The sequence below is a fragment of the Oreochromis aureus genome, linkage group 8 (assembly GCF_013358895.1).
Source record: "Oreochromis aureus strain Israel breed Guangdong linkage group 8, ZZ_aureus, whole genome shotgun sequence".
Lineage (NCBI taxonomy): Eukaryota > Metazoa > Chordata > Actinopteri > Cichliformes > Cichlidae > Oreochromis > Oreochromis aureus.
This window is the reverse complement of record NC_052949.1, coordinates 23,903,794-23,929,837: the sequence shown is the minus strand read 5'-3', so window position 1 is coordinate 23,929,837 and position 26,044 is coordinate 23,903,794. Positions and strand designations below refer to the sequence as shown.

Genomic DNA, 26,044 nt, shown 5'->3' with positions numbered 1-26,044 from the left:
TAACTGCAAAGACATGCTGGCGCTGCCATAGTGTTGCACTCTTTAAAACTTTTAGTGCCACTCTTCTCAAAGTAGAGGCCCTCGTGGCTCAGCTTTTGTTTCCTGCTTAATGATCCCGCTCCATGTACTGACTGATCTTTTTAATTGCATCCCTTTGGACTGAGAACTTTCTCTGCATTCTCCAGTGTGTGACATAATCAGGCACTGCCTTCCAGATGCAACAGTCATTATCCAAGTGATGCTACTGAGGCTTCCTTTGGACACAGACTTAAATATCCAGCCTACATCAATCAATACTCCTGTTAAGAACTGTTTGGAACTACCAAAGATTGTTGTATTCTTGAATGCTTCTGCATAGCACAGGTAATACTTAGTGTCAATTAATGGAGGCAGTCAAATTCCTGATTTCTTATTTTTATGTTCCTGAAACATTTAAGAGTGACAAAAAAAGGAAATCAGGAACATCCACACACGTACTCATCATCTAATAGATTCATTGGGGGTAACTTGGGGTTCAGTACTGTGACCAACGATCCCTGAGCACATGGACTGTAGGAGCCCAGGATTGATCCAACAAACTTCAGCTACCGCCTGAGCCACAGCCCAGAAGAACGAATTCAAGACTGCTTAGCTGAGACATTTGAGATTCTTTTCTACTTCGTGTAAAGCAATCAAGCCAGCGGAGGCTTATTTGGACTAGCACAACAGAGGGTTGTTTAAAATTCTCCGTTTCACCATTGTCATCTATCCTGCTCTTGCTTTTCTGTGTTGACAGGGCGTGCTGACCCAGCTTCATAATGGGTCAGTGGGATGAACGAGCAAGTGGCGACTAATGCGATAAAAGACAGACAAGTCATTTGTCCTCACAGCCTGCATCCACACGTTTACACACACTCCTTGTATTCACATGTGTGAAATGCTCACACTTGGACACACACACATATGACAGACTGTTTTCTTTCTGTCTAACATTGTTAGCCAGACTGGATGCAGGGTGCTGCCTGCAGGTGTAGTGCCATCTATAATACGTGCGGTGTGTGTTTGTTTGCATGCATTCAGTAAAAATGCGGTGTGGTTTTTCTGTGTGTGTTTGTGTGTATTTATTGAAACATTAATACCCTAATCTGTGTTTAGTCTCATCATTGATTGGTGTCACATTGCTCTAGATGGCATTTAGCCTAACCACATTAGGTCTGCCCACTTCGACCCCACAGTCAATAAAATTCATGCGCCATGCATCAAGATGTCGCCACGTTCGCTAACTGTAGACTTCATCCTCCTTTCAGTCAGCTTTCCAGTCTTCCAGCATCTGCCTTTGTCCTCTTTTGTTCTGCCTCAGACGATCTCATCTAAAGTGCCTATCCATCTCCCTCGCTAACACCATGAGCAATTTCCAACATGCCTTCCTAACGGATCTTTGGTTAAGAGAAATGAGAGCAATGACTGCCACTGTGTACAGTTACAAGCAAGCTTTCCTATTTCCCAATTTCCTTCTTGGCTTGTTCTCCTCTCAGAAACAGCTTTTGATATAAAGAGATAAACGTGCATCACTTTGTCAGATGAGGCTGGGATAATGAGGTCACTGGAGAAAGCCTTGAGAAATGCATATTTTTCTGCCGATTGTCACTGTAAGTTGCTGTCATCTCTCTGTGTTATATTCCTTAACTACTGTTCTGTACATGGTTCGAGCGAGCGTCCATGCTGGTGATCCTGCTGAACTGTGTGACACTGGGCATGTTTCATCCCTGTGAAGACATCAACTGTGACTCAGAGAGGTGCAAGATCTTACAGGTAAGGCTGCTCCTGGCTCGATATGATATGTATGAACTGTGGAAGTTGTAATTGTGCTTCACTTCCAGGACATCAGAGTTCCTATATATGTATGTGATTGAACTTACACAACAACGGCTTACTAAGCGTCAGTAGTTGTCATGTTTAATTTTTGCTATTTGCTTTTACATGCTGTATATGAGTTGGTATGAGTATAACAAAATTATAAAATATTTAGTTAAAAAAAAACAAAAAATAATACAATGTTTAAGTGCCAAAAACGCAGTTTCTTGAATGGACACTTATTACACAACTATGTGTTAAATTTTTACAAAGAATTATGAATGCATGTTGTTGACCATGCTAGCGAGTTTTAGCTTTGGGTGATAACTCCTCAGGTCAACAATCTTATCCAAATGTGGCAATGATTATGTTCACAGGGTTTGAAATGATGCTTTAAGCCCTTGTTTCTGAGACTTTTCATGTAGAATAACACAAATACAAGACTTTGTGGAAATGCACATTTATACTATTTCAGCTCTCTCAGCCTACACAAACCCACACCCTCCAATCACCTTCAGACTGTAGACTGTATAAAACAACCAGTTGTTAAAGTGGCAGATGGGGTGTAGCGGTGCATTGTACAATATCTGCTTGACAAACTCTAAAATTCAAATTTCCACTTCATAAAATTTCATTTGCAGAGCAGTCCTTACCTTTTAAAAATATCCTGACATCTCCCTCACCTGCTTTGTCTTTCTTACATCTTTCTCCATTACTGGTGTTGCACGCTGAGATTTTTTTCCTCGCTCCGGGAAACACTGTCAGCTTGACATTAGCTAGCAGACAGATTTTGTGAGGAACTGCAAAAATGGTTTGTGTGTTTGGTGAGATTTGATGAGCTGTTTGAAAAGTTGCATTTGAAATTACCACCCACTTAAAAACCTTATTCCTTTTATGCACACTCCTCTTTTGTAGCTCAGCTCAGCTAGTAGCTGAGTACTGCAACTGAACCTTTATTTACATCTGCACCATGAACATAACACAGAGATGAGAAGAAAGAAAGGATGTGTTGATGGCATAACTGATCTGTGGAATGTTATTATTTTCTAATAACTGAGTATTAATCCCACAACTGGAAGTAAAACCAGGCTCCAACACACAAAAAATAGCTAATTTGCAGGTAAATATATGTTTTAGCCTGCCTATCAGATTAACTTGCTCATCAAGTAAAGGTACCAGTATAAGTCTGGTCCAGGTAAGCCCCTGGTTGTCAGCTAAGAGGTTAAGAAAATACTAGAATTTCACCCCCAAAAATGGAGCACAGACTTCTTGGGTGGTCTGCGCCTTGCAGAAAGCTATAGTCCACTGGTTTGGTAATTCTAACAGAACAAATATGGTCTGAAGGTCAGCTTTACCACAGGTGAAGCTTAGCAGCCAGCTATCAGCTACAGTAGCCAGCGTCAGCACAACCGTCAATCAAAGCAGCCACAAGCCTAACTGTAAGCCTTAATGCTATCCACATGGACGACTTTACTCGCTGCCTGGCAATTTCCAACACTCTTTACAATCCACACCACCCATTTGCAATGCAGGCTTTTAAGTGAACTGTGGTTTAACAATTGTCCAAGAACTCTTTGCCAGATGTCCAAGTGAAAGAAGGAACATACATATGCATGGCAGCAAGACACTTCCTTTACTGGCGCTCATTTACCCTCCATGTTTTCTTTATGAAGACAAGAACAAGCAGTGTAACTGGAAAATATTAAACAGGTATTTCAGGGACAGCATCCACACACTCTATAGCAAGTACATAAGGACAACTAATCCAGAGTGTGAGAAGAAAACATCAGACATTAATGCTGCGCAAAACCCTGTTTGGGTGGCAGATCATGAGGCAACACAACCATTATTTAAACAAAACTATAGCAGTTGACAGAGAGCAGGAACACTGAAACACTGAGATAAATTCTAAAAATGTCTAAAAAACAACACATTTAAAAGAATCCCCGAACGAGCTGCTGCTTTCCAGCATATCTGGTCTCTGCAGCTCCCCCCATTTACATTATCTGAGATGTAAGATAAACAACAATATTATGTGGAGGCGTTTCCATTAATTTACAGACCTGCTTTAACCCAGCAAACACTAATGGAGGCGCGCTGCTGTTCGCACTGTGAAAAGCAGAAGCCTAGAAAACACTTTGTTTTCTGTGCTGAGGGAAACAAGCGGCGTGAGGTGCAGCAGAATGGATCCGCGCTATCTGGCATTGTTCATCTTCTGCGGTGAGGAGATAATGTGCTTGCAAAGTGTTTCCAAATAGATTGAATCAGAACTAAGTCATCTTATTTTCTTGTCCACTGACTCTGAAATTCAGCAGTTTCATTCCAATATGAGATATCTACTTCGTGTATAGTCTCAGATATTAAAGTCGGCTTAGTGGGTAACGCATGTGCTGATCTGGAGCATTGGAAAGGTAAAGCTAGTAGGGAAATAAAAGGGAGGAAAAAGGAAAGCAAATAAATGAAGGTTAGGGGCAGGGAAAGAAAAAAAAGGGAAATGAGCAAGAAGAGGACATTTATGGAAAAAGGAAAAAAGACACGATTAAAAGAAATCACAGAAACAGGACACAGGAGATGAAAAAGAATGCAGGCAAGAAAAGGAAGGTAAAAGAATAAGAAAAGGTGAAGCAAGGAAAAGGAGGAAGGACAAGATACTAAATTAGAGAAAGGAAAAGTACTGAAGAGAAAGGATAATAGAAGTAGGAAAGGAGGAAAGGTGAGGCAACGACAGAAAAACAGCAGAGAAGAAAGGAAACGAAGCGAAGAGCAAAAAAATGAAAGTGGAGAGGAGAGGACGGAAAAACAAGGGGATAAAAGCAGGGAGGAAGAGAAGACGTTAAAATAGAGAAAATGGAAAAAAGGAGGTTAAGAAAGGAGAGAAGAGGAAAGGGAAAGATTAGACAGAAGTGGGAGGAAAAGGGGGAAAAAGAAAAGCAGGGGTGAGAAAAGAATTACAAAGAAAAATGGGAAATTTGGTGAAAGAAAATAGGGGCGAATTCAAAGAAAGAAGGCAGAGGAAGCAGGAGAAGGAAAAGGATAGGAAATCAGAAAATAAAAATGGAAATGCAAAAAAAAAAGGAAAGGAAATATGAGGAAGAGGTGATGATGTGACAGGTGAATATGGAGAACAGGATATGTTGAGACGGTCGGGGGGGACACAGAGCAGAGGAGCAGAGCTTTGTGAGGGTGCTGTTGCCAGGGCAGCCCATCCACTCCCTCCGTCTCTTCTGCTCGCCGACATGAGATGAGATTTAATTCAGCGCCTCTCCTCTCCGAAGCGCAGATGAATGTACGGCCGAGAGGCTAAACGCATTCTTATTAATTCCTCGCTTCCTCCATTTCAATCTCCCCGTCATTGTAAGCGATCATAAAAGCACACGACCTACACGCTCGCACCGCTCAGCTGTCTTTGCTCGCACCATCTCAGACGTCCTCACTCTCCAGTTTTGTCGGCCTCTTCTCGTTCCTCTTCCTTCTGTTTTCACGCTCAGGGCTCAGTTTGACTTTGTAACCTCTTTGAATGCATTTTTTTTCCCCCAGCAGTTTTTATTCCGTCTCCATAGCCAAAAACAAGCTTTAGCAGGCAGCTACAAGTTGATATCGTTGGCTTTATTCAGCTGGTTCAACAAACTGTAACACTGGTCACTCTCTGTGTTAAGTGTTACTGTATAATAAATGAGCGATTTTATCAGACTGATGACAAAAGTATGGTCATAACTTTGTTGCTGCAATCAGGCCCACAGACAGAGATAACAAAACCCAGTAGCACAAACATAAATGCACACATTGACTGAGATGGATAAACTGCCATCATAAATAAACCAACTGTAATTACTTCATTTTACATCAGGAATTCTAATTTGTCTCCCTGGGCTAATGTGTTCCCCAGCTATGCTTTCCCTCTTTGGCTGTGTGTGATGACAAGCTTGAAGTCATGAAATTGACGCTTTTAACATTTGCTATTGGCAAAGCATTTGTTTAAATATAAAACCTGGCTGTAGTTTCAATATGGATACCGTGCAAAATCTCCCCTCATTCATTATATTTCGCTTCCAAGGAGACAGACTTTCTTAAAAAAAAGTTGAAAGTAATGAAAGGAGCTGTAGTTTTTCAGGCTTGCTGAAGTTTTTCTTTCGACATTGTTTGCTTTTTCAATCGTTTTCAGTCCAATCTGTGTACCTGACTGTTTTCAGAGGATTTTGTTGTTTTGTCTCTTGGTTGTTCACTAATTTATAAATCTAATCTATAAATCATTCGAGCATACAACAGTGGATGAACCAGTGTTGTGTGCACACATAACAGAAAACTTTAAAAAAACCATTTTGAATTGCATCTTTAGGCAATTTGTTACCAGCAGCCTTTCATAAAAACACTTCGTTTGACTCATTTCTGTAATTGCATCAATCTGCATCAATACAAAATGAGAACAATAACACAGTCTGAACAAAAAATAAAAATAAAAGAACTCCATACATTTTCTTCCACTTGTCCTTATCAGGGTCACGGTCCCAGCTACCATAGGGCGAGACCGGGGCACACGCCAATCTGACGCAGGGCTCTAAACAAATATTAGCCAAAAGCATATCTCAGCATGGTGTGCAGTGTCTCCTTAACAAATGTGTGCAAACTGGACAAGTGGAAGATAGTTTTCAAAGCCACCACTTCTTCTATCTATAGCAGATGAATAGTATCTGAAAGTCATGTTCTTAAGAAGCAGAATAAGAAAAATCTTGCAAAGATGTGACACGACCTCCTCAAAATAGTCTCAATGGAAGAGTGACTTTCAATAAGCCCTTCCTGCTTAAGGAAAGAAAACATGGGAAAATTAGGTGTAGCAAATTACTAAAAAACTGGACTAAAAATCAGGTTTTATGATCATCAAATCATCAACATGTGTGGAGTGGGTCAGAAGAGAAGTACAACAGTGAGTGTCTACAGCCATTTGTAAAACACGGTGGATGCTCTGTCACTGAATTTAAGAGAGTCGTATTTGGGATCTTTTCAAAACTGATGGAATAATGAACACATGACAGTATAATCAGATTTCGATCCACCATGTTGATTTGCAACACATTCATCCTTCTAGCTCAGGAGGCAGGTTAGTGATTGGAAGGTTAGTAGTTTGATCCCTGGCTCCCCGAGTCTGCATGCCAAGTATCCCTGGGCAGCATACTAACCCCAAGTTGCTCGCCGATGCATCCATCAGAGTATGAATGTGTGTAAATCTTAGCTCCTAGCTAACACTGAAAAGCATAGAAGAAAGTGCTCTTGTGAATGGTATGAATGGGTAAATGTTGCATGTTGTATAAAGTAGAGTTGGATGTCTCGAGACTGGTCTTGGTCTCAAGACCAGACTTGAGACCACTTTTATGTGGTCTTGGTCTTGTCTTGGTCTTTTCTTGGTCTCGGATCCCTCGGTCTTGTCTTGGTCTCGCTGTCTCAGTCTTCCTGTCTCAGAGCGACATAGTGGTCGGGAGATTTGGAGTCAACAGTATCCATGACACACAACGTAACGTTCGATAATGTGTCATGCGCAAAAGCATCAGCTCTAAGAGCCATGCTTAGAGAGTGCTTTGTAGTGAATCAGAAGAGTCGACTCCCATTGAGCGAGAGCCGGCTCCTCACTTAATTTCCTTTCGCTGCTCAGCTCTCACACAGTGGCTCAGCTATGCTCCAATCCCTCCATATTGTGGCCAATCACATGTGAGGATATAGGATAATATCATTATGTGAAAAACAGAGAGCGTGAGAGTCGCGACAGTCAAGTGGAGCGTGCGTCTGTCCGCTCAGTGAGTGAGACAGTAGACAACGGTGAAGAGGGCTGTGCGAGTGCATCGCAAAAACGAAGCAGCATCTGGCTGCTGTTTAAAGACTTTTTTGTCTCGGTCTCGGTCTTGGTCTTGATTCGGTCTGTCTTGGTCTTGGTCTTGGTCTTGTCTTGGTCTCGATACCCTCTGGTCTTGGTATTGTCTTGGTCTTGGTTTAGGCAGTCTTGACTACAAGTCTAGTATAAAGGACTTTGAGTGCTCCAGGAGAGTAGAAAAGTGCTATATAAGAATCAGTCCATTTACCATTATGACAATGATCCCAAACACAGAGCCAATGCATTTAAAGGAGTGAAAGCATGCATTAAGGTTTGCAGTAAAGGTGAACCATGACACCCAATGAATCATTGGGTGTCATGGTTTGGCTTCCCTTAAGCCTGGAGTGTTATTGTAGCTGTGTGCGATCATCTTAATAGAGAATGGAACAAAAGACAGCCGTCATCCAAGCTTAAAGAAGGCTGGAGAACTTTTCCTGAAGACTAATCAAAGAAATGACAAGAAAGCTTCCATATCAGAGTTTAGGCTGAAGAATAAAGAGGCTTCTCACCAAAACATAAAGAAATGGAAGGTGACTCAAGACACAGTACTATACTACACATTTCCAAAGTTCTCAGCAAGCCATTTGTAAAGAAATACTTTTTCAAAGTATTTCTTTAGAAAACACACTGTGTTGTGTCACTAGTTGACACAGTGTCAGGTATTTAAAGCCCTTAACTTACCCCAATAATCCTCAATCAAACATGAGATCACCATTGCAAGATATTTTAGAAATGCAGAAAATTTTTTCCCTCTTACTTTCGCACTCTTTTAAATGCAGTGGCCTCTCTAGCTGCTCTACTTTAAAGGCCTGATTGATGGCGTGCTGCTGTGATGATTGCCCTTCCTGCAGGTTCTGCTCTCAAAACTGAGAACTACTGAAGCTCTGTTAGAGTGGCGGTAAGATTCATGAAAAGTCTGTGCCTTTCTAAACTTTACCCAATCAGTAGACTTTGCCAAAGGTTTCAATTCAGTTCTAGAGTCACTTCAGTGCTTGTTAAAGCAACAGGATTCAGCAAATTTGTGTCTGAAATGTAGTATTTTATAAAGGCTAAATGCTTCCTATCACATTAACGTTAATGGATCTGTGTTCCACAGTTGCAAGGATTAGTGCCTGAGCTCTCAGATCAGGGCTGTGCTTAACACAGATAGCATGAGGGCTAATGAGGGACCATTGCCAAGACTTTGCTCTGAGATGCCAGCTAAATGAGCACTCATCCTGACACGGCTAATGTCGACCGTAATGATCACAGGCCGTGGCGTAGCCGCGGGGTTGGAAGAAGGATGACCCCCTCGTCGTTCTGCCGGGATTGTTGAAAGGTTGCCCTTTTTTACAATTTGTTTTAGTGGAAATCAATAGGTCAGTTTAAATTCATTTGCTAGCAGTGTCATCGCTGCATGACTAAACAGTATAAAAGGCCATTATTTGGATCATTTTGAAAGTGTGTACAATACATCTTACATTTTTCTTCTCCTTTATGAGCATTATTTGGATCATCCATTCATCCGTTTTACACTTTAAGGTAGTATGGGCTCGAGCCGGAGTAAATAAGTTCTGACTTTTTATGAGTCAGTGCTTATTTAAGTCTCCTAGTAGCCTGCATATTGACACTATATTAAACAAACCTTCTTTTTATTGCTCTGTCTCTCTTTTTTTAAACTTTAATAGCTGCATCATCACAGTATTCTCATCTGTGCTGTCTATAAACTAAAATAAGGGGGTTTTGTGCAGTTTGTAAGTGGAGGTCCACAGTAGCAGTGGCTTCATTAATTATGGACATATCAGTGTGATTCACTGTAGTCTTATTAACTTGGATGTTTTTCTACACAACACACAGCTTAGCAGCTGTTTCTGCAGTGAGATCAGCGGGAACAACAGCAGCACGATAACAGTTGCTACATTTTTATGCTCACCAAAAGTCTGCATACCGTTGACGCTTTTTTCTGTTTATCAAGCACATTATAGAGTTTCAGTTTTGCTGCTTATATGCTATAATATTTGCAGCAGTGGCATTTGTGGGAGCAGCATTGAATCGATCTGATCTTTTACATTACAGAAGAGAAAAGGCAGAGGATAGCTTGCATCATCACAGAATCAGTTTGTTGTACTCAGCCTGTAAGTTACTTTACATATGTGTCAGTGCAGATCTCTGTCTGTTCTCTGTTTGCTGAAAGGCAAAGAAAGGCAAGAAAATGGATTTCCCTAAAAATGCATAGCACCCCCCACCCTGTTACGTTTGTCACTGTAACTGTGAACATGTGTGCACACTGATATTAGCACTTAGCACCAGACTTGCAAGAAAAGTTATAGTATTATTATAAATGCATAGTTTGGTGTTTTAATCTTTTATCGCTGTTACAGGGTGGATGAACTGCATAATCATAACATCATTAAATCAATTAAAATGTCAATAAATCTGTAATCCTTATGTGTGTTTCTGTTGTCAAAAAGACAATAAAAATAGTGTTTGTTCTGTGTTTTTCTGTGCTTTATCTCATTCTGAGACATTATCTTCGTTGGTAAACAGACCGGAGATAAAATCTTTGTGAGTACATCAGTCAGCGTTCCAGCTCAGGGTGGAAAACTAAGAGATGAGTGATGACATAGCCAGCACAGTAGTTCTAAAGAAATGCTAAAATCTCTGTAGCTTTAACATCGTCTCTCTCTTTTTTTTACCCTAAAAGAAAAATGGAGAACATTCTTCTTTAAAAGCTACACTTAACCCTCCATCATCTCCTCTCAAGAGGCTACAGTAGAGAATGTGATGCATGCGGAAAGCTAATAAAATCACTAGCAAAAAGGTGAGTAACAAAGATAAAGTACTATACGGGAGGAATTTCATTTGGAAACGGACAAAAGATGCTTTAAAACAGATTCTCATATTATAACATCGCAGTCCCACGTGTCACACTTTGAAGTTTCTGAGCTATAGTCTGTAGTGATATGAGGTTTCTGCTGAACAGGTAATGAGCGAGAGATGAGCAATGAACAGGAGACCAAATAAGATGAGGAAGACTAGGGGTACTCAAAAAAAGCCTTTTTTGGATTCACTTAAAAGAGGGTATGTCGAGTGGTTCCACACAGTTGTATTAGCTAACCTAAATAATAGTGTGTTTTTTCAATGAGATGCTGTGTTTTGGCAGCTTAACTCAATGACTTAACACAGTTGGGTGGAATCACGTGACATCCACTGCGGTCTTTTAAAATGAAGTATACATACTGTATACATACCGTTATATTGCTGTAATTTTTGTTAAATAAATTACTCATTTAAAGGTTTTAAATTCGTCACATTTGCAACTCCTTTATGTTTTTATTTTTTTATTTTTTTGGCCTCTACTACGATAGCTTTTCATGATTCGCAGTACCAAATAATCCTTATTTATCTCATACTGGACTTTGGTGTAGCAGCCTAATCTGCTCTCCCCCTCCCTTTAAACCAACTTTCTACTGATTGGTTGCCCCTCACAAACAAAGGATTTGAATAGCAGGTGGGTGGGACTTCTATGCACACAGCCAGAGATGTTTGCCTGAGATGACCATATTAGGATATCTAAGTTACAGTATGTATACATATGACATAAAAGGAAACGTGCATTTGGTCAACTTTAATGTTTCATGTTATGAATTAAAATAAGCATCGATGTAACAATATACTGTGTTACAACCCTGAGTAGATATCAAATACACACACACCTAGCATGTGACTGGAGGATGAGGAGATGTCACATCTTACGTGTGTGTCTGTGTGCACTGTTACTCTTGCCACTATGAAATGTGGTGATTGAGCTGAAAAAAAAAATCTCTCTACAATATTATCTCTCTCCACCTGTGAGGACTGGATCTCAGCTGAATGGCAGATTACAGTTAGCATATCCCATTGTCCTCACCACACAAGGCCTTCATCGGCAGGTATGGCTGTCTGCCTGCCTATCTGCGGGCGTTTGTGTGTGCATGTGATGAAAGCACCTGACCCTGGTGATAATGGCATTCAGGACTTGTGACAGGCAAAATTAGCATACATAGTGGCTAAGATTTATTTTGGAGACGAGTGGAAAGGAAGTGTTTTTGCAGACCTGATGGCACCTGTTTCAGGCACACTGTAGATCCTGTCCTGTCTGTTAAGCTGCCTTTTATAGTAAAGGGCAGTAAAAAAACCAAAAACAGTTACCTTAAGGGAGATACAGACTTCTTTTGGAAGGGCTTCATTGGTCGATATCATTTCAGCTCATTCAAATGGTGACTCAAGCCTAAGAACAGGTGTTAATGTACACAGTAGGAATTTGTCTATGTTTCTTATAGCTCGATTGGTTTTTCCTGCAAGAAATCCGCTCCTGCAAAACAAGTAATGTGCTCACAATGCTGGCAGTGACTTTCATGAACCATAAATCCAAAGTTTGTTGCAAGCTTTGGCCATGAAAGGCACCGTAGCTGAACAGACAAAAGAAACAATAACAGAAGTGCTGAGCTCCGCAGCAGATCCGAGGAAGAAAAGACACGCTGCTTGACTGACTGCTGGGATCCAAAATCCTCACGGTACTTCCACACTGCCAAACACAAGAAAGCTGTACAAAAGTTGAACTTTCCTCAACTTTTAGTGCAGTGGTTTCAGGTGTCACCTGGAAAGTTATAACAATTGAACTGAATTTTATTTATATTAACTTACAATGGGATAAATCTGGTCAGTGTTTTGGTTGATAATTGTGGCTTTATTTAGTCTGGCTATTTGACCATTTATATTGCTACTATGGCTCTTTGATCGTGCTGACATGATACTTTCCAGACCCAATTTTAATAATTCAGAAAAGCAAAAACCCCAAATTAGCTGCCTGGAATGCCCATTTTGCTGCATAGATTAGGGACCTACAGTACATGTACAGCCAGCTAACAAGAACATGAATACCTGAAACAGTAATCAGTTGCAGTGCAAGCTTATCATGCAATCCATTATATAGGTGATAGCAGGACATGAGTCAAACTTTACTTTTTACTGTCCAATCAGAAGTGAAAGATGAAGAGAAGATGAGGCTGACAGACTATAGAGTTGAACATGTTGATGCCTTACTTCTAAAACATGTCTATGCATAAGAACAATCCAGGCAACCACGATTTTAAAAATTGCTTTGGTAAAACCATGCTATGAGGTGGTGCATCAATCTTGCTAAAATCAGCTTTTAGGAGTTGATTCTCCAAGACTGGTGAGATTAAATCTAATACAACAGCAAGAAAAGGCGTTTAATGTTGTTACTCTCCAGCATGGTGTTGATCAGTAGGCTGTGTTGGGTGATTAGGTCACCTGGCAAGTTGTTGCTGAACAATAACTTCAATACAGCTAGCAAAGCCAACACTGCTAAAGTTAGCTAGTTTATGCTAACGCTTGAAAACAATATTTAAAACAAGTCATGTAAAAAAATCGCATAAGAGTAGAGTCAGCTCAGACTTGTTCCATTAGTTGCTGTTTTGTTTGACTTCTTGTTTTCCTGAATCTCTAAATTGGAAGTGAACAGTGTTGGCAAGTTAGCATACGACAATGAGCTCCATCATCTGAATCAATGGAAAATATGCTGGGTTGAAATAAACACCTTAAGATGACTCTTATTGTGAACTGGCACTAAAAATAAAATTAATGCACTAAGATTGTCTCTGGCTAGAATTACGTTGTCAAAGGTTGTCTTGCAACAGTTAGCAGGAAGTACCTCAGTTTTGTGTCCTCACTTCAGAAAGTAAGGATAGTTATAGATTTTGGTTCCTTCATCTAATTTTAGCAACTACTTCAGCACATACAGATGTGGACCCTTGACAGCATTATGTCAGCAACAACAGATGTTAACATTACGTCCACAAAAGCCCCACAAACTGTTTCATAGTTACTAATTATGGAACTTGGCGACATGGTAAAGTTTTTCTTTGCCACACCTGTTCGGAGGTCAGTTGGTATCGTACTCTTCAACAGTCTTGTCTGTTTTAAAAGTCATTTGACTCCCATCCCGACACGATGCTCTGCTGATTGTTTACACACAGAGGCCTGCGCTCATGTCCACAAACACATGGTACTGGTATTCGAATCACGCAAAGGAATGGCTCTGCACATCTTGATTACTTGTCAAGAGCTGCGGCACTGCACTCTTGGGTGCAATACTGTATCTAATAACTGCTTTGACACTTGAGGATTTGTGAGTGAGCCATGTCAAGTCATTAGGGAGTGTTTTAAGTGCACTCAACATTGGTGATTAAGTGCACTTAACGCATAAAGGCTCCGTTCAGGGGGTGATGAGAGGGCGTGCAATGTTGGCACCCGCTTGACGCATTGATAACACGCAATCCAGATTGCAGTACTCGCTGATGTCTGTCTGAGCCTGGCGGACACGTGTGTTTACCCCTGTTCTCAGGCAATGTGAGAAGTAACACAGGCGTTCACACACACACAGGGGGCTGTTAAGCTGGTGTGTGGTGCCACTGTTTAGGCTGGGAGGTTCATGAAACACTGAATCCACATGGAAACACAGAGGACAAAAAAATGTGTGATGGGTTTAAGTGTGCCCATAAAGGGGAATTACATCTGAGAGATAGACTCACATGGTGGCATATAAACAAAGTTGAAAGTTATTATAAGCAGGTACATGAAAAATATCATAAACAGCACATACACGCACAAATGAACCGTACCATTACCCGATCACGCTGTCTCACTGTAGCTGCATACGCTATGAGGTGCACAGGGAGACATAATCACAGCAATGGGGGGAGGCAGTGGGACTTCCTTGTGTCGCAGAAGGAGGCAGTGGGAGAAAGAGATAAGAAGCAGACAGATGAGGGAGATGGAAATTAGTGGTGGACTGCCGAGCAGGAGGAGGAGAAATGCCAGTAGTTCGCAAACAACTGGAATCCCATCCAGATGTTACTGCCAAGAGAAAAAGAATGGGTAAACGCACGAGAAACAGACAGAGGACAAAAAGCTGAGGTCCCAGCTTGGATTTATTAAAAAAAAACCCACTTTATTTATAAAAAGAAACACTTTATTTGCAAGTTTACATGTGTTGAAAAGATTAAACCAATTTGATCACATTTATTTAAATCAAGAATGAGGATTTTAAGAAAGGAACTTCGCTTTCCAGCCAGTGGAGACCTGTTGACATTGGTAGTGTTAATTAAACATAAAGAAAGTGTAAATATACAAAGGGATAGTTTGAGGATTGTATTGGAGACAATCCAGGTTTGTGAATTTTGGAGAAAGAGTAACACATCATCCGCATAAAGGCTGATTTTATGTTCCACGTTCTTGCATTTTATGCCCTTAATTACTGAATTCTGTCTAATTGCTGCTGCTAGTGGTTCGATAAAAATTGCAAACAGTGAAGGGGAGAGTGGGCATCCCTGCCTGGTGCCCCTCAGGAGACAGAAGCTGGAGAATGTCTGGTCATTTGTTTTGACACAAGCTGTTGGGGAATTATATAATATTTTTAACCAGTTGATGAAAGAAGATCCAAAACCAAATTTATGTAAAGTTGCAAATAGAAATTTCCAGTTAACTCTGTCAAACGCTTTTTCTGCATCTAAAGAAAATATTGTAGTTTCAAGATTTTTACTGTATGAGTAGTCTATCAAATTCAGTAATCTACGTGTATTTGTTGATGAGTGCCTACCTTTTATGAAACCAGTTTGGTCAGGATGAATTAAGAGGGGGGTTATTTTCTCTAGTCTCTTCGAGAGAGCTTTGCAGATTATTTTAAGGTCTACATTTATAAGGGATATTGGACGATAGCTTGAGGGATATACAGGGTCTTTGCCTGGTTTTAGCAGGAGATTAATGTTTGCAGAATTCATATTTGATGGAAGTCTGCCATTTTCTTTTGATTTCCAACAACGTTCTGTAAAAACTGGTGCTAGAATCGTCCAGAATTCTTTGTAGAATTCTGCAGGAAAGCCGTCTGGACCTGGAGCCTTATTATTGGGCATACTTATCAGGGCTTCCTGGAGTTCACCTGATGTCAGTGGCGAATCCAGTGCCATTGCTTGAGTGTCTAATAATTTTGGGAGAGTTATGTTGTCTAAAAACTGATCAATTTCCTTTTTAGATGGGTTTATTTGTGGTGAATACAACGTTTTATAGAAATCCCTGAAAATGTTGTTTATTTGTTTCGGTTCATATATTGTGTTCCCAGATGAATCTTGAACAGCACATATAGTTGTTTTTCTTTATTTATTTTTAGCTGGTTTGCTAGAAATTGACCGGATTTATTACTATGTTCATAATTTTGTAAGCGTAGTCTTTGTACTAAGAATTTTGTTTTTTATCAATTATCTCATTTAATTCTAGTTTTGTTTTGCGTATTTTGTTCAATGTTTCCTGATCTTGGTGGGACGCGTAGGCTTCTTCTAGTGATTTGATGGTTTTTCTAATTCCTGAATATTTTTGTTTTCTTTTTCTTTATATGTGATGAGAAAGAAATTATTTTACCTCTCATCACAGCTTTCCTCCTTCCCATAAAACAGAAGCTGATGTTCCGGGAGTGTCATTAAAGTCTAAATATGAAGTCCACTCTTTTTAAAATATTTAATAAAGTCTTCATCTTTAAGCAGTGATGTATTAAATCTCCAGTTTTTACTTGGCGTAGTATTATTCTTGTGCATTAGTGTTAAAGATACAGGAGCATGATCGCTGACAGCTATAGGATGAATCTCAGTGTCTGAAATGTCACTCAGCAGTGAGCTGCTGACCAAAAAATAATCCAGACGAGAGTAGGAGTGATGAACATGTGAGAAAAAAGTATATTCCTTACTGGTGGGGTGAAGGGGGCGCCATGCATCATAAAGACCAAAGTCGCTCATATACTGTTTGATTATATTTGTGGACTGCCAATTACGCTGAGTTCCTGCTGTATTGAGCCTATCCAATTCTTCATTTAGTCCAAGGTTGAGGTCGCCTCCAAGAACAAGTGTGCCATCTAAGTGTTCAGAGAGTGCACTGAAAAAACTGTGAAAGAATGAGGGATCATCAACATTTGTACCATATACACTTACAATACATAGCTTTTTATCACATATAGATAGTTTAATGATTAAGAATCTGCCTTCTGGATCTATAACTGTATCGAGTACTGTGAAATTAATATTTTTATGTATTAAAATTGCTACTCCCCTTTGTCTAGAATTATAACAAGCTGAGAACACATTAGGAAACTCAGGTGTTTTAAGTTCATTCGAACCTCTAAGAGGTCTGTGGGTCTCTTGTAAAAGGACAACATCTGCCTGTAGTTTTTTGAGTTGGTTAAATATTTTTAACCTCTTTTCTCTGGAGCCAGCTCCATTTACATTCCATGTAACGAATCTTAGTTCACCCATAGATGTCTGTGTATAACTAGGGGTGTATGCTGTGTGTGTCGCTTAGACAGGTGGAGAGAATACATCACTTGTTCATAAATAAAGAGAGGGAGAGAGAGAAGAAATGTGTGGCGAGATGCTCCCTGAGTCTGACTATGTGTTTGCATATTTACTAATATGAGTACGCTTGGCTTAAGTGTGTGTATCCTATACGACTGTGTGCGCTGTCTGACTGATGTAAATGTGCTGCCGTTGAGCGCATGACTGTGCGTGATCGTGCTGTGCGTATGTGTCGAAATAAAGGATGTTGTCTGTGGATGAGTGTGGAAGCAGGTGATCGAAGCAGTGAAAGAAAGAAAGAAGAAAGAAAGAAACCAAGGACAAGTGTGAGCAGCATAAAAACAAGAGGGGGAAAAGGAGAGAAGAAAAAACAAGAAGAGAAAAAAAAGAAGAAAAAAAACCCCGGAAACATTCCAATCAAACCATTGACGGAGAGTGACGGTGTTAATACTGCTATGATATCACACTTAAGATGCGATTTGATACTAGTAAGTTAAACAGATGTTAATGCAAGTTAGTGTGAGTGGATGGGGAAAGGGTGTAGCAGATTCTTATCTGGTGTGAAGTTAATACAGCCACGGAGTGATGTCGGGGTCGCGGTGGAGCTGTCCGTCCACGTACAGCCGGTCCACAGCGATGACAGCGCGGGAGCCCTTCTGGATGAAGCCGCGTCGGATTGGGAAGAGGACCCTGCGTCGTTCCAGGATCTCTTTGGGCAACTGGTCGTTCACCCTGAAGTCCGTTCCTTTTAATTCCCTGCCGCGGCTTTTCACATGTTCCTTTTGTTTGAAGTGGCCGAATTTGGCCACGATAGGACGTGGTCTCCCGGCTGCAGCCCGAATGGGGCCGAGGCGATGCACCCTATCGAAGACGATGTTCTTCACCGTGTCCTCCGGCAGCTTCAGGTGGGTTTTGATGAAGCTTTTTACCGTGGTCTGCACGTCCTCTCCAGCGGCTTCTGGAATACCAGAAAATACAAGATTATCACGCATGCTACGGGCTTGTAGATCAATAACCGTTTCTTTTATTTTTTTATTTTCTCTATTGAGCTGGGTAACATTTTCTGTGAGACATTTCACCGACTCCCTTAGCGTGGCATTTTCAGCAGCGAGCGTTTCCACCTGCTGCTGGCTGAACTCCAGGGACTCTCGCAAGCATTTAAATTCCCGGTGAAGAAGCTCCACCAAGGACAGCCTTGCGTCGAAAGTGGACAATCGCTTGTCGATTGACTCCAGTATGTCGGCAATATCTTTGCCGGCTGGCGATGTTGTGCCGGGGGAATCTGCCGGGCGAAGTCTTTTCGACGATGGCGTCTCAGATTTAGCCGGGGAAGCTGCACACTGGGCCTTCTTCATCACTAGATCCTGAAAGCACTGATCAATATAATCTTGGAGAGCCTCTAAACTCTCCCCGTTGTTCTCCAGGGTGTTGGAGATTATTTAGACAAATAACGTTAGTTGTAAGACAATTGATAAATGTATTTGGTAAGATTGAAGCTTAAAGGAATTTATTGAAATCTAAACTACCATTCGCTTTAATTTTCCGCCAAAATCTCCGGCGTCTGACGTCAGTTACAACATGAGTCCCTTACCTTGTCCGTCACTTCCGTCACTTACCTCCTCCTGTTGACACGGGTTGAGTCACGACTGAATTTTCTCCAAAATTCACAAACCAATATCTCTGGGGTGATTGAACTGATAAACTCTTTTGCAAGAATATCAGATTACTCAATTAACTGGTCAAAATCTACAGTCCTTCCGATTAATTGCTCCTTCCATAATTCCTCTTCTACTCCACTGCAATCAGGAAATATAAAATATTTAGCTATTAATGTTTCTCTCAAGCTTGCAGATCTAACTAAATTAAACCATATCCCACTTTTAAAGAAAGTAGAAGGTGATCTGGCTAGGTGGAAATGTCTACCCATATCACTCATGGGAAGGGTTGCCGCTATAAAAATGATGGTATTACCAAAAAATAAATTATTTATTCTCAATGATCCCAACTAAAACCGCATAAGATTGGTTCAGATCTCTAGATTCATATATGTCCAAATTCCTTTGGAAAAATAAGCCCCCACGTATCAGCTTAAAAACACTAAAAAAGACCAAGGATAAAGGAGGATTAGAACTACCTAACTTTCAGCACTACTTCTTAGCCAACAGGCTTCAGTTTATCTCAGGATGGCAAAAACATACCCTCTTAGATGAACCTTGGCTAGATTTAGAACAAGCACTTTGCAATAATCTAGAGATTTCAGATCTACCATTTATCAGCTCAAACATCCAACGACATGAATGCTTCAAAAGCATCAACATCAGCTCCTCTCTGACAGCATGGTGGGAGTTTCTGAAGCTGACTGAGTCTTCATTAATCCCATGCAAACGTACACCTATCTGGAACAACCCTGACATATTACAAAACAATAATATGATAAACTTTTCAGATTGGAGTAGTAAAGGAATCAAATATTTAGAACATATATTAGAAGGAACAGAATTTATTTCATTTGACAGACTAGTTACACAATATGGGATCAGCAAGAAAAGATTTTTAGAATATCAACAAATTAAATCCATAGTAAAAAAGAGATTTAAACCGGGTCAAGTTGAACTACAAACACCACCAAGTGTGGTTCAATTTCTTTCTCTTAAAACCCCAAATTACTATCCAAAATATACAGAATGCTTTCTAAAACAGATGAATCAATATCACTTCCTATTGCAAAATGGGAAGCGGATTTATCAGTTAACTTTGACCAAAACTTCTGGTCTCAGATTTGCTTAAAAACTTTTCATCTAATTAGAAATCCCAGTCTTCAATTAATTCAATACAAAATACTACATAGAGTGCACTATACAGGTCATCGGATGTTCAAGATGGGCTTTACGTCTACCAACAACTGCTCACACTGCCAAACCAATTCACCGGACAATTATATCCACGCTCTTTGGTTCTGTCCACCAGTTCAGAAGTTTTGGCGTGAGATATGTGAAGACTTATCAAAGTGTCTGAAATGTAACGTTCCCACTTCCCCTTTAGTATGTTTGTTGGTCAGCTTAGATAATGTCACTCCGGAAAAGAATATAGCCCATATGGTTTTTACTGCCCTATGCATAGCCAAGAAAACAGTCCTCATGAACTGGAAAAATAAAAATAATCTTAATTCTAACCAATATAGAAATTATCTATTAGATCACATTAGTCTTGATACAGCCTCTGCCACCACATCAGATCAATTGCTCTGGGCTCCTTTGATCAGCTCCATCACCTAGTGGGGGGTCTTAGTTTGGTCCCACCTTCACTGTTGTGATTGGTGTGGGGGTAGGGACAGGCTTAGGGCATCAGGGGGTTCCCCGGGAGCATCTTCCTTGGGGGGCTCAACCCGGGGTAGCGGTCATGGCCAATTAGGGGCTCTGTTGGCTCTTAGGTGACGGTTTCCTCGTGGCTGCGTGCAGCAGGGCTAGGGGAGGGTCTGAGCTGACGGACGTGGGTTACTGACCTAGTAGCCTGGCTGCCCCTGGGTGGGTCCAGGATGGGCGTGAGGTTCTGGGGGCACTCCGTATCTGGGCTGGGGCCCTGGCCAAGCCTCAGGGGCTTGGGTCCTGGTTGGTGTGTTGCCGGGGTTGTGGGCGGGTGGGTGTATGGGGGCCCGGTCCTGGCGCAGGGTGCCGCCTGTGCATTGAACCACCTGGGGGGCTCTCCAACTGGTGGGGGAGGTTGTCACATCCTGCAGGAGCCTTCCTCTCTTCAGGAACTCTCTCTGCAGGAGGGGGAGATACAGGAGAGGTGGAGGAAGATCTCAGCCTGGGCGTCTATTGTCTTGTGTAGTCTGGAAGATGAGTGGATGATGGGGTGGGTGCAGTTTTCTCTGTGGTGGGGTCGGGTGGACTGTCCCGGGCTCTGTGGGGCCAGGAGGCGCTGCTCCACTGGGCCCCGGTCTGGATGTGCCTGGGCCCCCTTTCCCTGGCGGGTTGCAGAGTATGGGGGTGCCTACTGGGGTCAGCGGGGGAGCTGACCCCAGGAGGGGTCACTGCCCTCCTTCCTTCCCTCCCCATCTCCAGCTGCCTCCTCTTCCCGCTCCACCACAATCACCCACACATGTAGGGCCTTGGGGTAGGGGTGTGTCACCAGGGTGCAGAGGAGACATCCCCCCCCTCTGTCCCCTTCTGGCTGCCTCTGCCTCAATTTTATCCCACAACTTAGACATTCACATTACTCACACTCTCATTACACATACATATAGGATCTTGGGGGTGGGCACGCTACACGGATTCCAATCACCATCAGGGTGTACACCTCACCCCTGGCGTCGCTGCCCACCTCTCAATTTTAAATACACGTAGACATTGAGGGCTAGCAGGAGGGGCTATACGCTTACCTGCTGCTCTGGCAGGTAGCTCCATGCCCTCCTGGGTTTTAAATGCACCTTAGAACACACATACATCAACACTACATATGAGCGGGTGGAGGGAGGTTTGAGTCTTCCCACACCCCGTTCTCTCTGCGGCCTGCTGGAGCGGGGGCTAGGAGGAGGAATTGGCCGTCCGACTGGGGTCTGGAATGTGGGGCCTTCCCTGCTGCTGCGGAGTCGGGGCGGTCTGCTTCTCCCCACCGCAGGGAAAAGGGTAACACCACCTGGGTCTGGGCGCAGTTTCCCCCTCCAGGGGCAAGGGTACCTAGACCCGGGGCTTAGAGTATGCTTGGGGAGTGTGATTGTGTGTACAGCGTCTCTCTATGTCTGTCTCCACGTTGGGTGAGTGTTGAGAGCATGAGGGTGGGAATAGATGTTTGTATCTGTGTGTGCCTGTATGTCTGTGTCTATATGTCAGGTTGGGTTTCAGACCCCACCTCTCTGGGGACATCTCAGGCCCTCCAAGGTTTGGAGGCCCATCTCCCCCCACCACTTCCCCTGCCGGTGGCAGACGCCCTCGGTGCATTGGTGGTTCTTTGTGTCCGGGGGTGGGCGCCCAGGTACCCACCGGCTTACTCCTTGGCGGCTGCTTATCGGGGCATGGAGCCTGGGGCTCGCTCGGGCCACTCGGGATGGGGTGCCTCGGCCTCGGCCCGGGCTCGGTCACTCAGGCACAGCTGGCTGCCGGCGGAGCTCATGGGCACGTCACTGCAACCCCTGGCTTCTGCTCGCCGCGGCTGCTGAGTGACCCCTCATCTGGGACTCTCCTCAGCTCTTTCTGGGATAGCATGCGGCTGCCCCTCTGTTGGTCTTCCTTGGTCTCTTGTGTTCTGGGGGCCTCTGGATGTCTGGAGTTTTGATCTCCTCCATACCTGCTTCATGCCCTGGAGGTCGGGGCAGTGGCCCCCACACCCTCTAGCAGATCATTACATGAAGGAACCTTTTTAAAAACAAGCGCTGTTCATGCTCACAGGTGTACACACGGGTGATCACACACACAAACTACACCCTTTTGAGCTCCTACCTCAAAGCACACTGTGCGCTGTCGATCTCACGTGTTGCACCATAATGTTTAATATTTAGTATTTACTGTCATATTCCCATATATCATTGTGTTCTTGTTTATTACTCTTGTCTTCTTCTGCTTGCTTTCTTTTTTCTTTCTCAACAGGTGATCCAGGTGATCGATATATGTATTTTTTTGTCTGCTTATTTTGTTGGTCTTTGTTTTTTGCCCTTTTTCCCCGTCCCTCTTCTCAGGTTTTTTTTTCTTTTTTTTTTCTTTCCCTCTTTCTTTCTCCCCTTTCTTTCCACCAGTCAAGTCTGTCCCGTATTCAGCAAGTGAAAATAAAATAAACAATAAAAAGTGAATCAGATGGACCATTACGGCAAGGCTGGGATGGTCCATTTGGTAAAGTAAATCCGTTGGGCATCTTTCTTCGCCTTCAGACAATAATTCTGATGGCAAAAGAACCAAACGGGACAGGTTAAAAAAAAAAAAAAAAAAAAAAAAAGGAGACAATCCAGGTTTTTAAAAACATAAAGACCTTAATTTTCTGCTTCTAAATTGAGGTTATTGTACTCGGCCCTAAAAATCTTAGAAATATCGCATCTAACCAGATGCTAACTCTGGATGGCGTTGCCTTGAGCTCCAGTAACACTGAAAAGCTATTTTTGAAGTCGTTTTGTCCTTCAATGCACATGTTAAACAAACATGTAGGACTGCTTTCTTCTGTTTCCTGATGATGGTTCTGCTGGAGGGTTCTTGCTCATATGGGGTCATATGATTGTGAGGGTTTTCTCTGTTTTATTTTTATTATTGTTAATGTTGTTATTCCTGTAACAACATTGAATTGTTGTTATGGTGAAGAAAAGTATGTTTGCAGTATTTGTGCAAAGACTGTATGTAAAAGATGGACATAGCCACTAGAGTTGGAACTCACCAGAGTCCCAACGATACAGTAGTTTCACATTGCTTCACTAATAATGCAATATTCTTGTGATTCCTAACATGTTGCAGTACTCGGAATACTTTTTTTCAACTGCAAATGATGTCCTGCCATAAATGTCGCCATAAGACAAAGTCAGTCTGATACCAGTCAGCGCTGAATAGGGTCAAGATGACAGTTGCATGCAATCTGTTTCTGATAATACAGCAATTAACTGTGTTATCTAGTCAAAAATCACACATTTGTTGCTGTCTACAATCACAAACATCCACCTTTAAGAGAAATTCACATTCAACTGTTACATTTGTGCTCAGCAGATTTCCTGTTCTATAGAAATATAACCAGAATACAGCCAGTTAAGTTGAGAGCCCTCAACTTGTACTCATTTACAAAGACTCATTCATACATGTTGGGAATGTGTCTGTATTTATTAGTTAGGTAGCATTTATTTACAAACTTTTGACAATCAGAGTGATCACAGTCGGTCTCCAACTGTTTGCAGAAAGGTTGCCTCCCATCAGACAACCTGTTATCATTCTTCTTGCATTCAAAGTGGTTGTGAGTGTGCAATATCCTCAAGCTCTAAATGGTTATTACAATTTACAGGCAATTTACAGGCAGGCAGCGATTTTTATTTTGTAGATGCACAGAGATATCTGTCCTATTTTTATTTATTTCACTGAACCATTAGCTTAGAGGTAGCTGCGTCAAGCTATGTTCACTTTTGTTTTTTTGGTTTAGCTGACTTAATGTAAGTTTGTGAGTTAGGGGTTGAGACCTCTTATTCATGGTATTCCCAAAGTATTTTAACTACATGGTCACCATGCAATTAATTTTAAGCCTCAATAATCTGTAATAAATAGTCTTTAATCTTTAATAGCTATAAAAATCAATCACCTACATATTAGTCAGAGAGGTGAAAACTGCTTTGTATGGCAGTCTTTAAACGTTGAATCTGCTCTAAAGTTGGAAAGTTTTTCACAAAAAGAGTCTATGGGGATTGGAACCATTAGAGGTCCTTCCCCACTGCCGTCATTCCTCAGCCTGGGAGGACGCTTCTTGTATTCATATGAAAACGCCTCACTAATGCATGCACGGCGTCTGTATTATCATGAACACGTGCATGCAGGCAGAAAAGGGTCAACATTCTGTACATTTGAATATGTGTAATAGGTTTACATTTGACTAATTAATTGCTACTTAATCATAAACAATCCCATAGAGAGAGTTTAAAGTACAAAGCTTTTACAATAGCTGTTATAAACAGTCTGTGTCTGGTTAGTCTTTACAGGGTCTGTCTGGTGCCCAGGAAGTGAAGGCTTTTCCATATCTGGCAGCAGCCACAGTGCTTTGTTTGGAATAAATATAGAAGGATGAAGAGCGTTACCTGCCACCTACGCAATATCAAAAGACAAAGACTTTACAGTACAGCCAGCACTCTTTCTATTGGCAAATGATCTCTGGAAAATGAAGGGCAAAAGCAGCGTAGCAATGAACAGAATGAGCAACAGCAGTGCATGCAAAACATGAATGAAATGTTGGCCCTGTTAGGACTGGTTTTTAAGCTGTGATACGCCCATTAATTGGTTTCAATTTGCCCAAGGATACTGTATGACTCGGGTCTTTACTTTTATTTCAGCCATATTTTGATTTGATTTTCTTACATACCCCACCACTCCCAGTCGCCGCAAGTTCTCCCGCTGCCATTCGTTGGTCCATTTCACACTTTTGTGGCTGTCACGCCGAATGAAAGCCAATTTCGTGACGCTCGTCTGAACTGGAATTAGGCCGGATGATATAACATAATTAACTTTTTCGCTTTGTTTTCCCCTAATGTGAAAGTCCCATTATTCTTTGGACGCGTGCCAAAAAGTTTGCAGAAAATTTAAAGTGGGGTTAAAGTATTCTGTCTGTCTCTTTAAGTCTCTTCCCGGAGAGAGGATCCAGTGGAGGGTAAAAATTAGGGAGTGTGTGAGCAGTGAGCCGTTCACCACAGGTCACTGGTGTCTATTCCCTCAGAGGCAGACGCGTGTGTGTGTTCGTGTGTGTGTTAGGCTTCTCTGGTCTCCGCATGGACGTACAGCCAGTGAACCACAGTGACACAACGCACACATAGCGACACATTTTCTTTCTAGTAAACAGCTGCAGCTTTAGAGGAAACCTCAGAGACTTGCCTCGATGCCTGCGATTGATGTAGTACCTGCACGGCTTTGGCTGCATGTTTGGACATCGCATCTCATCGTGTTCATCGAGACCACGCTCCACTGATGTGTAATACAAGTTTTGGCAAATCAATATCCAGATTACAGAGCCTGTAATCGTGTACTGCACCACCAGTACTGTACGCTCCAGTGGGAACGCCTCACGCCAGCGTGTCCTGTTGACTTTGATGAATACAAAATCCCAGCTGTATATAGAGAGAGTGTGTGTGTGTGTGTATGTGTGTGTGTGTGTGTGTGTGTGTGTGTCTGTGTGTGTGTGTGGGCCTGGTTGGATCAAACACTAGAGAAGATTGAGCTGGCTGACATCCGCTCAGTGTCACTTTAAAGAGTCCCCGAAGGCTTGGTCCCATGTTGTATATGTTCCAGTGTGCATGAACACTGTACAT

The 26,044-nt window shown here is 42.0% G+C and overlaps 1 protein-coding gene across 1 annotated transcript in view; it reads left to right on the top strand.

Annotated features, from left to right (window-relative positions):
- Positions 1–26,044, top strand: part of cacna1g (calcium channel, voltage-dependent, T type, alpha 1G subunit) — a 321,041-nt gene that overhangs the window by 109,776 nt on the left and 185,221 nt on the right. Inside the window, exon 3 of the mRNA XM_039616673.1 lies at positions 1,680–1,791. Within this exon, the coding sequence (XP_039472607.1) occupies positions 1,680–1,791 (112 nt within the window). The remainder of the gene's footprint in view (positions 1–1,679; positions 1,792–26,044) is intronic.